Below are 16,952 nucleotides of genomic sequence, written 5' to 3'. Positions count from 1 at the left end.
GGAACCTGGGCCGCGCTCGCAGCCAGGTTCCAGCCAACTAGACTCCTCGCCTTAGCCGATTCTATCCTCATGGCAACCGACGGCCACACCAACGGCTCCTCTCCACACGGCAGACCTGAGATCATGTTGTAGTCCTCCAAGGTGACCCCGATCTCTCCAAAAGGCATATGGAAAGTCGAGGTCGTGTCCCAAAACCGATCAAGAAAGGCTCGAATCAGGCTAAGGTTTGCCCGAATCTTCCTCTCCTTGATCTCCCTCCAGCCTCGTACCAAGGCACCGTAGGCTCCCTGCTCGATGATAGCCTTCTCCTCCTCCGTCAGCTTCCCGAAGGCATCCATCATTGTTGTGTAACCGGAGAAGGACCTCAAGTTCCTAGCCTCCTTTGTCAATTCAAAAGAAAGCTTTCTTAAGCATAGAAACTTGCAAGAAATGAATAAGCATAGCAAATAACAAGAAATAAGGAAATAAATTAATAAAGAATGACAGGCTGAAGGCTTAACATGCTCCTCGCCATTCTGTACGTTAAGTGGCTCTCTTCCGCCCAAATGAGATGTCTCACATCCCATTTCTCGGCCCACTCAGGTGCTCATGCGAGCTGACAGCCACCTCGTCCTAGGTTGGCCCTCGGCGCAGCCTCCTCCTCTATGTCATCCTCCATCTCTAGGGTCGCTCTCAGAGTGATAGAAGGGTCAACGTCAATCTCCATGGGGTCTCTCCCCGACGTAGAAGGTACGTCCTCTGCAAATCAAAGTAAACAAAGCAATGCTAAGCGTGTTTTCAAGCATTTTCAAGCGTTTTAAGCGTTTAAAAGCGGCATTTCTAGCCATCTTTTGCCATGCTTTCCAAACCCCGGCCACACATGTGGTAGGTTAAGTCAAGATGAGTCTAAGTTTAAGCCTAGTTGCGGGTTTGATTCAAAATTCGGCAGCATTTCGCTCCAATAGCAATTATGCCACACAAAAGTGTCCCGGAGAAGCTGTCACAAATCGAAAATTCGGCATGATAGCAAGTTTACCCATTACTCAAGGGTTCCAAAACACCAAGTTTCATCAAAAATGGGCTGGTATAGGGCCATTTTCGAAGGGTTGTACGGTTTAGCAAGAAAGACCGTCACATTTCGCCCTCAAATCCTTAATACTCGACGAAAATTCGAAAGGGATACATGGTTGTATTCCTAACATGATCAATTACTCATTTCTAATGTCCATTTCATGAGGCAAATCCATTTGGGACGAAAGCCCCAAATTTTTGACACAAATGGGTATGTAAACCCTAGTTTCGACCCATAAATTAAGCTTAAAATGCAAAGTAAAGCAAGAACAAGACACATACCTTGATTAGACATCGTCTATGGCAAGAGTTGATCAAGTTTTGAGGGAGTTTGGTTGATTTGTTTGTGTAGAAATGAAATGTTTTGTGTTTTGAAATAAAAACAAAACACGGCTTTTAGTCGGGTTTTTACCCAGACAGGGATGAACCCAGGAAAGGACGCAGTATTTGCTGCGCCTCTTCCAAAGGTCGCAGGCTTTGTTGCGCCTCTTCCTCAGCAAATTTCCTCAGAATTTTGTTAAAATTTGTTATGAGTTTGTTATATGTGGGCCCGGGCTTTATGCGCCTCTTCCTCAACATATGGCTCTTTTTGGGTGTTCTCTTCGTCCGAATAGGCATTTTCTCTTCGGCAGACTGTAGACAACCACGACATTTTTGTTCCCCAGCGAGAATTCGTGATCACTAAATACGGTTCATGGATTTCTCCTTTTTATCGGAATTTCTCTTACGACGACCTGAGCGGATTTTCTCCGCAACGGTGCCAAGGGCGTGTCGTTGTCGAACTATTGTTTTCTCCTCAACGGCGCCAAGGGTGCGCCGTTGTCGATTTACACCTTTTCCTCAGCGATGCCAAGGGCTTGTCGTTGTCGACCTGTGATTTTCTCCTCAACAGTGCCAAGGGCACGCCGTTGTCAATCTACACCTTTTCCTCAGCGATGCCAAGGGCATGTCGTTGTCGACCTATTGTTTTCTCCTCATTGGTGCCAAGGGCGCTGTAATACTCCGTATTTATGAGTCTTTGGGTACTCTATCGAGTAGGCCTTACTCTGTCGAGTAAGGGTGAGTTGCGTTTTAAAATAGTTTCTGACCTGTTGGGTACTCGATCGAGTAACTAGGATACTCGATCGAGTAAGGGGGTACTCGATCGAGTACCTTGGGTACTCGATCGAGTAACCGGTTTTACGGGGAGTTTTCTCGGGTTTTGTTAATTATGCGATTAAGATATATAACCTTCCGTCATTGTTTCTAAATCACTTTTGCAAAACCTAAATTACTGTTTAAGAGAGAAAGCTGTTGGAGTTAGTGTCCTCCACAATAGTGCGTTAACATAATAAATCTCATTAATAGAATATCATCAGATATTTAATTATTTGATCCTCGTCAGTTGATTAACGTAAATCGATAACGGTTGGCTGACTAGAGTTTGACGTTATTGTCGTGAGGCGGCGGTGATCAACTGACCCCTTTCGGTCACACCTAAAGGAACGAACCCCAATTGATAACTAATTAATTGTATGAGATACAATTTATTTAGTCCCTTGATTTATCGACTAAGAGGTTAGTCGATTATTATTAGAGAGATTTCGAGTTGCGAACTCGAGGAGCGGCAGTTATTATTTAATTATGCGATAATTAAATAATAAGTTTTGGGAAACGGATTTTAGTTAATTAACTGTTAATTTACTAAAATTGTACTAATTGACTAATGTGATTAATATTAGTACGTAAATAATATGTGTAGTGGTACACATATATTTACGGAGTGAATTGGACGAATTTATTATGGAAGCATTTAAACATGATACGATGTTTAAAATGAGAAATTACACGGATTTGTGCGACAAATATAAAAACCAACATGGACCCGTATATGGTCATGTGGACCGTGTAAAATAAGTGTAATGGATGATTACTTACATAATCATTTTACCTTATTTTGTATACTACCATAATATATGTCTTATACTACATTTTGCATGTGATGTAAGATAAAAATATAAAACAAAAAAATTGTCCACTTGATGACACTCCACCCGCCACTTCCATTTCCCATTCTACACTCCATATATTTGTTCACTACTCCACTCTACCTCTTACACAATTCATTATTTTGCATGTGAACAAAACTTCCTCCATCTCTCTACAATTATTCTCTAGTATGCATTATTACTAAGAATAGTTAGTAATATTACTAGTATTATTATCAAGGGCACATATTAATAAGTTACTAGTTCTTACTTATTAATATTATTTGGGTTGTTCTTGGGTGCTACTTGGAGGAGACTTTCTAGTTGAAGGTTATACAAGGAGGATCATCCACATATATTTAGCTCAAGAACAAATTAGTAAGGAGAACTAATTTGTGCCCATTTTACCTTATAATCAATGTAAGGAAATTGTTTTTCCTTATACTTTGTTTTTATGCTTTCATATTAGCATGCATGTTACATAGATCACATAAATAACTATTTATGAGATAAATTTATTTTATTAGAGAGTCTAATATGGATCTATGATCTTTCAAGTGGTATCAGAGCATAGGCTTGTAATTTGCATGTTGATTTTAAGCATTTTTATGAATTATGAGATAATTAGTAAAAACTCAAAAATTGTGTTAGAAGAGGTTTTGGCACGAAATTTTTGGGACATGCATACCTACTGATCTCAAAAGGTTTGTGGAATTTTTTGGTGATTTGTCAAGTAATTTTGCTAATTTTAATGATTTTTGGTAGAAAACCGAGTCAAAATGTCGCATTTTAGTGAAAAATTGACTAAAATTAATTAAATGTTGATTCGGTGCATGGCCTTTTTATGGTATTTCATGCATGTTTTCTACTGATTGTATGCAAAAGGTTGAAGGTTGGTTCGAATTTTTGCATGTTTATTGATTTTTTGAGTAAAAAGTCGATAAAAGTCCAATTAATTAATCATTATTTCGAAATTTTTGATTCTGCCCATGATAAATTTATGTACATTTAAGAATATTATTTAAATGTCAAAAGTGATTTTGCATGTGTGTTTTCACTTTGTTTTGATGATTTATTGGTTTTAGTGGTTAAAAACCGATAAATATCGATCTTTTTCTTCACAAAATTTATCCGAAATTTTTGGGCATTTTTTATGACTTTTTGGTGTTCTTGGGAGTGTTCCAGAATACTAAAAATTTTTTGTTTCAATTGTTTGGGTAATTTTTCAATTATTTTGGATTTTTACTTAAATATTATGATTTTTCCGATTTTATTAGCAAATAATCACCAAACCAAACTAATAACTTGTCATAAAATTAGTGAGGACTAATTTTGAGGTTCAAAACAGTTTGGACAATTAGTTTGGACTTAAATGAGATTTAAGAGTTAATTATTGATTTTTACATGTTAAAAATCGATTAAATCCACAAAACCGAGATGGATACCAATGAAGATAGGTAGGGCGATTTTGGCATCATATTTACAGCATTTTAAGCATATTTATTTAAGTTGAATGAATGATTGTCATTTATTTAAAGTATTTATCTTTTGTACCTAGTATGGCCTAGTTAATTTTAATCGTTATTACCCCAAATGAATGGGAATATCGATTTGTTTGTAATTAAATACGATCTCGTATCGTCGGTTTGTAATTAATTAATAGTTTTATTCATTTTATTAATTAATGTATAATAGGAATAGCTATGTAATTAATTTGTAATAGTTATTTTACCTAGGCGTTTCCAAAAGACGGATTACAACGAGATTTAGTCTATTTTTGGAAGGTGTTCCAAATCCCACAAGGAAGAGCCACTTAAGGAATGAAGAGGCAAGGGACCAAGGAGTTGGTTTCCGAAATGTAATAGACTAGTTGTTTATTAACTAGGAGGCCATACTAGGATTTAATCATATGCTTACATGTTTGCTTGTTTTATTTTCGCGCATGCCAAAATCGCCATTCACATGCATTTTATTTTTCGCGGTTGTCAATTCACGTCATTTACATTCACTGAATTAATTCACTTATAAGGAATTTATGACTAAATTGACAAGATCTCTCACTTAACTAAAATTGAGATTAGCCTTACCAATTAGTAACACCTATGAATCTCTTGTTCATTAGAGCCACGCTCGCCTGCGCGGGTGTTCTCTTTTTACCTTGGGTAAGTAGGGTGGTAAGCGGTTATCACACGCCAAAATTGGTTGGACTCAACGGGATATAAGACGGTCTTGTGTTCCGGGGCTAGTAGATAAATTTGAGGAAATTTGTCGACCAAGAGTTCTAGAGGTAGAATTAGTCAACGTGACTTACCAAATTTACGCAATTATGAGATGTTTCGCCCAAGCGATGCTCATTTTTGTTTAATATTTGGGTCTTGGAATCATTTATATAATTTAGTGGGAGATCATTATATAAATGCTAAAACTTGCTAAACATGTTTTTACAAGTATTTTTTAAAACAATGAATGTTAATTTTCCCTTTTTGTTGTAGCATTTTAATTCGCAATGGCAACTTCATCAACTCCATCGACTACTTCACTAGGCAAAGATTCATGGCTAAGGTCCGTAATGGACAAATGTATTTTAAAAGATGACGGTAGTAACTTTCTTGAATGGGAATCCAACATCAAAAGTGCCGCGTTGTCCGACAATGTGCTCACTTACTTGACCGATGCTCCTCCTATTGAGCCCGGTGCAAGAGCTTCATCGGCGGTGCGGACCGCCCATGATGACTATGTGAGGATGTTGAATGATATCAAGAATGTGTTGATATGGTCAATATCGCCAAACCTCAAGCTATCATGCATTTCTTTAAATGCTTACGAGATATTCACTCGTATGATCACAATGTTTTCACAAACACCTAAAGTCCGTCAATACGATGCGGCGGCACGCTTCTTTGAAGCTAAGCTTGAGAGGGGCCAAAAGGTTGGTCCCCATGTCCTTAAAATGGTCGAATATGTTGACATCCTAGAGCGTCTAGGGTGTAAGATTCCTAAAACTCTTGTGGTGGATCGTATCCTTCACTCACTCCCCACCAAGTTTGCCCACTTTAGGGTAAACTACAACATGAATGGTATGGATAAGAGTTACCATGAAATTCATGCACTCCTCACCCAAGCGGAGAGGGATATGGAGGCTAGTGGGAGTGAAAAGGGAGATGTTTTAACCATGAAGTTAAAGAACATGTCTCTTGGAGTCAAGAAAGGAAAAGGGAAAGAAAAGTCCCAATTCAAGAAATCGTCAAAGAAAATTGACAAGGGAAAGGGGAAGGCCGTTGTGAATGGCAATCCCAAGGCAAAAAGTGTCAAGCTCTCCGAGGCCGAATGTTTCCATTGTAATGGGAAGGGGCATTATAGGAGGAGTTGTCCCAAATACTTGGAGGATCTCAAGGAAGGGCGTGTGACGCCTATTGGTATGATTTCCTCTCTCTATGTGATAGACGTTAATTATGCTTGTACTTCCACTTGGGTACTTGATACCGGATGTGGCTCTCACCTTTGTAACCATTTGCGGGGTATAAGGGACGTGCAAGCACTAGCAAAAGGTGATGTGGATCTCCGCATGGGCAATGGAGCTAGAGTAGCCGCCGTTGCCGTAGGGACCTATGTGCTCACTTTAGCTAGTGGTTTAGAGTTGTATTTAAATAAGTGTTATTTTGTACCAACTTTAACTAAGAACATCATCTCCATTTCCGCGTTAGACGCGGAAGGCTTTTGTTTTATGATTAAGGACAAGTGTTGTACTTTTTCTTTAAATGATGTGGTTTATGGCAAGGCCATTTCAATTGGAGGCATTTATGTTTTAAATGATGTTAATGACGTTTATCATATGGAAACTAAAAAGCTCAAAAAGGGTGATCCAAACGAATCCTACCTTTGGCATTGTCGTTTAGGCCACATAAACGAAAGACGCATTAAGAGACTTGCTTCATCAAAAGTGCTCAAACCATTTGGTTTCGAATCTTATGGTACATGCGAGTCTTGCCTTTTAGGCAAGATGACTCGTGCACCTTTTGCGGGAAAAGGGACACGAGCAAGTGAGGTTTTGGCTCTCATACACACGGATGTGTGTGGACCATTAACCATCACCGCTAGAGGAGGTTTTCTCTACTTCATTACTTTTACTGATGACTTAAGTAGATATGGGTATGTCTACTTAATGAAGAACAAAAGTGAAGCCTTTGACAAGTTCAAAGAGTTTCAAAAGGAAGTAGAGAACCAATTGGATAAAAAGATAAAGACTCTGCGGTCCGACCGTGGTGGTGAGTATCTAAATATTGAATTTGATTCACACCTAAAAGATTGTGGTATAGTATCACAATGGACTCCTCCTGGCACACCGCAATTAAATGGTGTGGCCGAAAGGAGAAACCGAACTTTACTTGATATGGTTCGGTCAATGATGAGTCTAACTGAGCTTCCTAGTTCATTTTGGGGTTTTGCCCTCTTGTCTGCAGTATTTTCACTAAATCGAAGCCCGACTAAAGCGGCCGATAAGACTCCATATGAGATATGGACAGGGAGAGTCCCTCATTTGTCATTCATGCGTATTTGGGGTTGCGAAGCGTACGTTAAGATCAAGTCTGACAATAAGCTTGCACCCAGGTCTGACAAATGTCTTTTTGTAGGATATCCAAGGGAAACACGTGGCTATTACTTCTACAATAAACACGAGAACAAAGTGTTTGTGGCTCGTGATGCTGTCTTCCTAGAAAAGGAATTTATTTCTAAGAGACAGAGTGGGAGAAAATTTGAACTTGAAGAAGTTCGAGAGCCACAAACCGAGAACGAGGTAGAGGAGAACGTGGAGGAAAGCATTCCCTCTTCCTCTGAAACGGTAATTATTCCTAGAAAGTCAAGTAGGATTTCTAATCCACCTGATCGCTACCTTGGTAACATCGAAGAGGATGGTGTTTTGTTACTTCTTGAGAGTAATGAACCCACTACCTACAAATCGGCCATGTCTAGTCCCGACTCCTCGCTTTGGCTAGAAGCCATGCGGTCCGAAATGGATTCCATGTACGAGAACCAAGTATGGGACTTGGTGGATTTACCTGAGGGAGTGCGACCTCTTCAGTGTAAATGGATATACAAAATTAAACTCGGCGTGGATAAACATGTAGATGTTTACAAAGCTAGATTGGTGGCAAAAGGTTTCACCCAAGTTCATGGTTTACACTATGACGAAACCTTCGCTCCAGTCGCTATGCTAAGGTCCATTAGGATAATCTTAGCGGTTGCCGCATTTCATGATTATGAGATTTGGCAAATGGATGTCAAAACCGCCTTTTTGAATGGGATTCTAGAAGAAGAGGTGTACATGATACAACCCGAAGGTTTTGTGGATACATCTAACCCTAAGAAGGTGTGTAAGCTCAAGAAGTCCATTTATGGTCTTAAGCAAGCATCTAGGAGTTGGAACCATCGCTTTGATCATGTCATTAAACAATACGGATTCACTAGAAGTGTGGAAGAACCGTGTTTATACATGAAGTTTAGTGGGAGTAAGGTTGTATTCCTTGTCCTATATGTGGATGACATATTGCTCATTGGGAATGACATTCCATCGCTCACTTCCGTTAAGGAGTGGCTAGGGAAACACTTCCAAATGAAGGACTTGGGAGAGGCACAACGAATCTTAGGTATCTGGATCTATAGGGATAGGTCCAAGAGGATACTAGCATTGAGTCAAGAAGCTTATATTGACAAAGTTCTTGACCGGTTCAATATGAAAGACTCCAAGAGAGGATTTCTACCTATGGGCCAAGGGATTACTTTGAGCAAGTCACGGTCTCCCTCTACCCCTAAGGAAATTGAACACATGAAGACCGTCCCTTATGCTTCCGCTGTTGGGTCTATCATGTATGCTATGATTTGCACTCGTCCCGACGTTGCGTATGCCTTGAGCATGACAAGTCGGTATCAAGCCAAGCCTGGTGAGAGTCACTGGATAGCCGTAAAGAACATCCTTAAGTACTTGAGAAGAACTAAGGACTCGTTCTTAGTGTTTGGAGGAGAAACTGAGTTGTGTGTAAGAGGTTACACGGACGCAAGTTTCCAAACCGATCGGGATGACATGAAATCCCAATCCGGCTACGTGTTTATGCTAAATGGAGGAGCCGTTTCTTTGAAGAGCTTCAAGCAAAGTGTTACTGCGGATCTCTACAACAATGAGGCCGAGTACCTTGCGTCTCGAGGCTGCTAAGGAAGTTTGTTTGGATTAGGCAATTCATGGAGGGGCTAGGAGTAGTCCATTCCGCCAAAGATCCTATCACTCTATATTGTGATAAAAGTGGAGCTATTTTTCAAGCCAAAGAGCCTAAGTCTAGTAACAAATCTAGACACATTGAAAGGAAATACCATGTAATTAGAGATTATGTGGAAAGGAAGGAAATTGACATTTGTAAGGTTGGGACAGGATGACAACATTGTGATCCTTTAACCAAGCCTTTATCAAAGGCTAAGCATGATGGTCATGTCGTCTCTATGGGATTGAGACGAGTACCAGATTTTCTTTAGATTATGGATATGTAATAATTGGATAGTGTATCTTTTATTATATATATGATAATCATATTCATTGTTTTCGTATTCATTCTTTTATGAATTTTTATTTAGTGTGACTAAATTTTAATACCTTGTTTATCCGAATAAGTTGTGGAGACAATGTTGAACACTATTCAAGTGAATAAGATGAACATTGTATTTTGTCCCTAGTCACTTAATGAGGTGACGTCTCGGAGTGACTAGATTGTGAGTCGATTGATGGTTGTTCAACACCATAAGGTCATATATGATGACTGGTCGATTACATAGGCGGAGTGTGTGACACTTTGCCGGACAGAGACCATTTAGAGAGTCCCTAAGTTCTATTATAGACGCCTGGTCGTGGCGGGGATCTCTAAGATGTTCTAATGAGTCGATTCTTTTGATCGGAGACTATTATCCGAGCAGTGCGGTTTCCGAGTGACTTTGGTTTTTGTCCTAGGTCGTGCCGTGAAAGGAGGCCAAAAGGGCATTTACTAGGTCATGGTGAGTCAGTATTGTGCAATAGGATAGATAGGGCATACGAAATTGTCCACCCACGTTGGGTAACTATATCTCAAGGCCACTCGAGGAGTTAATGACTACAAATGCGTGGCCACGCTCGGAAGTAATCTGTGAGACATTTTTCCGGTCAGGTAGTCACACTCCGATCGAGAAAACCACTCGCGATGTGTTCATGTGCAAGTGCGACCTGAAAGACACCTTGCATTGAGTGGGAGATTAAAACGGACAAGAGAATTGGTAGCGCACACCTTGTGTCGGACAAGTGGGAGATTGTTGGAGTTAGTGTCCTCCACAATAGTGCGTTAACATAATAAATCTCATTAATAGAATATCATCGATATTTAATTATTTGATCCTCGTCGCCTTGATTAACGTAAATCGATAACGGTTGGGTGACTAGAGTTTGACGTTATTGTCGTGAGGCGGCGGTGATCAACTGACCCCTTTCGGTCACACCTAAAGGAACGAACCCCAATTGATAACTAATTAATTGTATGAGATACAATTTATTTAGTCCCTTGATTTATCGACTAAGAGGTTAGTCGATTATTATTAGAGAGATTTCGAGTTGCGAACTCGAGGAGCGGCAGTTATTATTTAATTATGCGATAATTAAATAATAAGTTTTGGGAAACGGATTTTAGTTAATTAACTGTTAATTTACTAAAATTGTACTAATTGACTAATGTGATTAATATTAGTACGTAAATAATATGTGTAGTGGTACACATATATTTACGGAGTGAATTGGACGAATTTATTATGGAAGCATTTAAACATGATACGATGTTTAAAATGAGAAATTACACGATTTGTGCGACAAATATAAAAACCAACATGGACCCGTATATGGTCATGTGGACCGTGTAAAATAAGTGTAATGGATGATTACTTACATAATCATTTTACCTTATTTTGTATACTACCATAATATATGTCTTATACTACATTTTGCATGTGATGTAAGATAAAAATATAAAACAAAAAAATTGTCCACTTGATGACACTCCACCCGCCACTTCCATTTCCCATTCTACACTCCATATATTTGTTCACTACTCCACTCTACCTCTTACACAATTCATTATTTTGCATGTGAACAAAACTTCCTCCATCTCTCTACAATTATTCTCTAGTATGCATTATTACTAAGAATAGTTAGTAATATTACTAGTATTATTATCAAGGGCACATATTAATAAGTTACTAGTTCTTACTTATTAATATTATTTGGGTTGTTCTTGGGTGCTACTTGGAGGAGACTTTCTAGTTGAAGGTTATACAAGGAGGATCATCCACATATATTTAGCTCAAGAACAAATTAGTAAGGAGAACTAATTTGTGCCCATTTTACCTTATAATCAATGTAAGGAAATTGTTTTTCCTTATACTTTGTTTTTATGCTTTCATATTAGCATGCATGTTACATAGATCACATAAATAACTATTTATGAGATAAATTTATTTTATTAGAGAGTCTAATATGGATCTATGATCTTTCAAAAGCAAGCAAGTTCTTCATCCTAATCGCATTATTAGCAATCCTCGGAGTTTGGAAGGTCAGTTCTTAGCGTTGGTTATACCGTTGAGTTCCTTGCGTCGAGGGTAAGATCTATGTACCCTTTTATATTGTCTTTCCTTTGATTTGGTTAAAACCCTAATATAGGGATTTGGGGGTTTATGAGTAGTATGTGATTTGGTAGCGTTTGTATGTTGTATGATAGGAGGAGGTTTCATAGAGGAAGCTTTTTGATACAGCAGTAGAGACCGTCTGATAGTGTGCTTTCCAGGTAGGATTTCCTACTCAGTATTAGTCCCATAATGGGATGATTGTTGATGTGTTGAGATTGATTGTTTGATATAGTAATTGTATTGTAATTGTGATTGTGATCGTTGTCTATGGTTCTCGAGGCGTGTCCTCGGCTAAGTGGGGTCACTTGCGGGAGTGGCTTCACCCCCTAGTTTCGCCCTTCGTGGAACCCGCCACGGAAGGGGATGTGCACATTAATGGACAGGGTTATCGCTCACGATGTGGAGCGGGGATTTGGTGGGTATGGCTGCGGTCCCCCACTAGCAGGGCTGGTCCAGTGGACAGTCGGTGATTGAGATTATTGGGATTGGTGTGGTTGTGTGTGTGTGACGGTTAAGCTGTCTATTTATCTTATTGTTGATATATTGAGTTGTGTGATTAGTACTAACCCCGTTTAAATGTTTTAAAAACTGCGGTGATCCATTCGGGGATGGTGAGCAGATATTGAGCAGGTATGAGATGAGTACTGGGATAGCTGGGATGGCGACGACATGATGATAGGAGTCTTCTGCTGTAGCTTATTAGTTTACTTCCATTTCAGCTAGAACAGTTAGTTTGAGAACATGTATTACACATTTGGTTTGGTTTAGAGAATTGTAACTCTTCGCTAAGTATTTATATTTAAACGTTGTTTCTTCATTGTTTATTTGATTATCATTGCCTCGGGTAACCGAGATGGTAATGTCTTCATACCTGAGTGATCCTGGTAAGGCACTTGGAGTATGGGGGTGTTACAGGCGCGTCGTTGTCGATCTACACCTTTTCCTCAGCGATGCCAATGGCGTGTCATTGTCGATCCATGATTTTCTCCTTAGCGGTGCTAAGAACACGCCGTTGTCGATCTACACCTTTATTTTCCTCAGAGATGCCAAGGGCTTGTTGTTATTGATCTATTGTTTTTTTTTCTCCTAAGCGATGCCAATGGCGCGCCGTTGTCGACTCAACATATGATTCTTCCCCTCGGAGTCATCAATATGTTCCTCGCGAGAGTTCGTTGTCGCTTAGAGCCGAAGCAGAGTCCAACGCAAGCAGATTCCCTAGCGGTTTCTTCCAACATCCTGTTGACCCTCATATGGTTCCACGAGAGTTCGAAAGGAACATCATATCCCGAAGAACTCAGACATCAAGTTATCTTCATACCGAAGAACTTTGCCGAAGCGCCTTCAGTCTCGTTTCACCCAGAGGTGTCTCAGGTATGGTTTCTTTCTTATGGCTGGAGAGCTTCCTTACGTAGTCTAATGGACTTTAAATGACCCTCCCCGATAGTCGACAAACTCTAAAATTTTCCCAGCGACAGGTCCTTGGTTCAGACCCCTTGAGCCGCCTCGCGTCGCCATAGTCGTAAAGGTTATAATCTTTGATTGACCTGATGGCTATACTTTGACTTTCACCTTGTCCAAGCCTTAGCCAAAGTGGGGGCTTTGTAGATACCTCATTTCTACTGTAATACCCGCTATGTTTAAGGACCTTTTTGACCGACCCTTTGACCACGGAAGACCTAGGAGGGGATAGATGAGAGGATAAGTGAGGATAAGTGACTTATACAGTTGATTACTCGACCTAATAGAGACTACTCGGCCTAGTAGTGGGAAAACTCGACCAAGGAGGGCTTACTCGGCCGAGTATGAGAGTACTTGACCGAGTATAGCCGCTGTTGACGCGTTCTTATAAAACGCAAGTTCGCAAGTCTTATTTCATTTTCGACGGTTCCATTTCACTCTAACCCTAATATATATCTCTCTCTCTCTCTCACCTATCACCCACCTTTCCATACACTCTCATTTAGCCTAGACGGTAACCATGGAAGGGGATTGGGTTACACATGAAGGATGCTTGTGAGAATGTCGTCTTTATCGCCGTCGGTCCTCGTTACTAGGTAAGTCACTGTTTTGTTGTCGTTTTTCAGTAGGCTTCTGGGGTAGTCTTGTAATAGGATGTGGTTACCATTTGTAGGATGCATCTCGGAGTCTTGCTTGACTAATTGTGGATGCATTTTCATGGTTTGGCGATAAGGTAGAGTTTCCTTACTCAGTTCCTGTTTAATTGATTTGACATTATGTTGTATTGCTTACGCTTGTTTGTCTGCTGATCATTGTTGGAGTGTTGGTGTGGTGTTGGTGTTTATGTTGTGATGATTGTGGTGGAGTCACTTGTAGGAGTGGCTTCACACTCTAGTTCGCCCTCCGTGGAACCCGCCACTGGAGGGGATGTGCACATTAAGGGACAGGGATATCGCTCATTATGAGCGGGGCTTAGGTGGGGATTGGATGCGGCCCCCCACTGGCGGCGAGGATTACCTATTGCGATGGGTAATCTGGAAGGGCTGCAGACTTCGGTGTGTAGTCGGTTACTGTGTGAGATCGGGAGACCGGAGGTGGATGATGATCAGCTGGTTGTCTTTTGTACTTGTCTTACTTTGATTATACAGTAACTGACCCCGTGTTGTGTTTTCAAAACTGTGGTGATCCATTCGGGGATGGTGAGCAGTTGGTTTAGCAGGTATAGTTGGTCTTGTTGCTTACGGGCTTGGAAGGGAATTAATTCACCACGCTACCGGAGTAGATGTTCTTGATGTAAGACCTTAGTAGATATCAAAGTTGTCACTTTGTATCTTGTTACGTTGATTTATGTTGTAAAGACTTAAAGTAATTTAATAAATGTTCTTCTATTGTATATTTGATCTACTACCTCGAGCAACCGAGATGGTAACACCTGCATACACTGAGATGGTCCTTGGTAAGGCATCTTGGTGTACGAGGGTGTTACATCTACACCTCCCGCCAACCACCCAGTGATGACTAGGCTGCATGTTTGATAAGCGAAGCGATTTTATGACAGTTCGTAAGTTCATCGACAGGTGATAGCTCAAACACCCGAGTCAACCCCTTGGTCGTCATCTATGCACCGATATAGTCGTTTTGACAGTAATTAGAGTTCATTTGGAGTCCGGGTCAAAACCGCTTCATTTTTCAAAAAACCGTTTAAATGTTGAGTCGGAATATTCCGGAATGTTCTAGAATCCTCTGGATAATTATTCCTAATTAAATTTAATATTTTAAGGAAATATCTTCCGCAATATTGTGTTTTACGGAATAAGCAAGTGTATATCTACCGAAATTCCATTAAAAAACGCGGAAATTTTTCTTGCTGAGGAGGAAACCTCTAGGGAAAAGACGCAGCAGGTGCTGCGCCTCTTCTAAGGGTCGCGGTAGTTGTTGCACCTCTTCTTCAGCCCTCTTTTCACGCTTTTCAGAATATTTCCGTGATTTATTTCCAAATCCGTGTCATTCCTAAACTCCTCCATGTTTTTAGTATAAATAGAGGCCTTCGCCTCACATATTTTTCACGCGAGTGTTCTGCCCTTTCTCTTCTCTCTTTGCATTCTAGACCACGCTATTGCTTTCGACGCCTACGTGCTTGATCAATCGACCAGGTAAGCTCAGATCCTTCTGAGTCTCATTCACGTTGCAAAGACCGACCAATTTGACCAACTCCGTTTAATCAACCTAATCAATTTACTAAATCTTTTTCAAGGGCACTTTCATATTTGCATAGATCGAGTCGAGTTTCCACTAAAAACCGATTTAGTTAAATCTCGCGACGCTAACATGTAAGTCCGAGGGTGTAAAATCCCATTTTATTATTTTAATTTTATTTTGTATCAACTAATGTAAGGTCTATATCAAGAGCACGTTCGAAAACCGTCTTAAAATCCATCTTTTAAAACTGTTTTTTATAAAACAGTGGAGGTCTGACGTCGAGAAGAAATGCAGCAGCAGTAGCTGCGCCTCTTCGAAGAGTCACAGCACTTGATGCGACTCTTCCAGAGGCTGCCGCTGCTCCTACTCTTCTTCTTCTTCCTCGACCTTCTGCAATTTTGTATTTTTGCTCCTTTCTTTCATTTTTTCTTTGTTTTCTTTCTTGTGTCAGCATACACATCATGTTTTAATAATTTCTTTTTTTATTTTAACGTATAATACGTCCTTAATCCCGAGTAATTCAATACTTGCGGATTTTCACCGTTTTAATTCAAATCGATTCTTCGGGTTTCGACTTGTTCATGTCGAGGTTCTGGAATTTTAACTTGATACATAGTTTTATTTCGAGTTTTATTTGTCCAGTTTTGTTAATCTAACCTAAAGTTTGCTCTTTTTGTATTTTCGACATAAGTCAATCATAATAATGTAAACCTTCTGAAATTTTTCGTTTTTAATCCGCTTTATGACTTACCCAGATGCATATAATCGGTTAAAGCACTTCAACTCGAGTCTAATATCAATAATCGATCCTAAATATACCAATGAACGATAACGATGTTGCGGTTCTGACTTCACAGACAGAGCCCAGCTCTAGAATAGACGCAGGGATTGCTGCGCCTCTTCCAGAGGACGCAGCAGATGTTGCGCCTGTTCTGGGTTGGCTTCTGTCCCTGAACTCTTTCTCGCTTTGACGTAGTTCCTCATTACGGTTTAATCAACTACTATTTGTATTATCACCGCTAATCTGACTTATTTTTGTGTTTTAATTCTACGTTTTTATTATCCTTTTATTTTCTTCTTCGAAATCCCGTCTTTGAGCGTGCATTTGACATAGATCAGATCAATCTTGTAAAGTTTGTAATTTTAATTGTATTTCGTTTATCATAATTATTATTATGTATGATTTAATTGTATGGCATTCACATGTAATTAATCTAACATTTACTTCGACCCAAATTGTTTGCTAAATCACGTGTTAACCGACATAGTCTAATTTCACATGTTAGGATTAACCTACTGGATGTTGCATTGCATGCATTACATCGACGACATATCAAGTATGAACAATTTTCCTAATCATTAGTAGAGGCCTCTATCGAGGCGGGCGGGATTAGGTGTTCGAATTAAAGAGCTTCCTAATACGTAACCTCACTCCTTACTCCAGTTATCTCTGGACATCCGTGTCCATTGGCATCTTCGAGAGTCATTCTAGACATAGAATGCTAAAGGTAATGATTTCTTAGTGTTCATGTCACTACTTTGTGTCTTGACATGGCACGAGGTATTCGAACGGTTTCCAATTTTTCCACAATA

At 39.8% G+C, this 16,952-nt stretch overlaps 1 protein-coding gene across 1 annotated transcript; it reads left to right on the top strand.

Annotated features, from left to right (window-relative positions):
* The first annotated feature begins 3,094 nt into the window (after nucleotides 1–3,094).
* Nucleotides 3,095–14,465, top strand: LOC141601505 (uncharacterized). The gene is made up of 3 exons (XM_074421793.1): nucleotides 3,095–3,437; nucleotides 5,510–6,433; nucleotides 14,368–14,465. Exons 2-3 carry the CDS (start codon nucleotides 5,524–5,526, stop codon nucleotides 14,463–14,465), a joined length of 1,008 nt encoding a protein of 335 aa, XP_074277894.1. The 5' UTR covers nucleotides 3,095–3,437; nucleotides 5,510–5,523.
* The last annotated feature ends 2,487 nt before the right edge of the window (nucleotides 14,466–16,952 follow it).

Source organism: Silene latifolia, chromosome 9, assembly GCF_048544455.1.
Source record: "Silene latifolia isolate original U9 population chromosome 9, ASM4854445v1, whole genome shotgun sequence".
NCBI classification, from domain to species: Eukaryota; Viridiplantae; Streptophyta; class Magnoliopsida; order Caryophyllales; family Caryophyllaceae; genus Silene; species Silene latifolia.
This window is presented reverse-complemented; position numbering and strand designations above follow the sequence as displayed.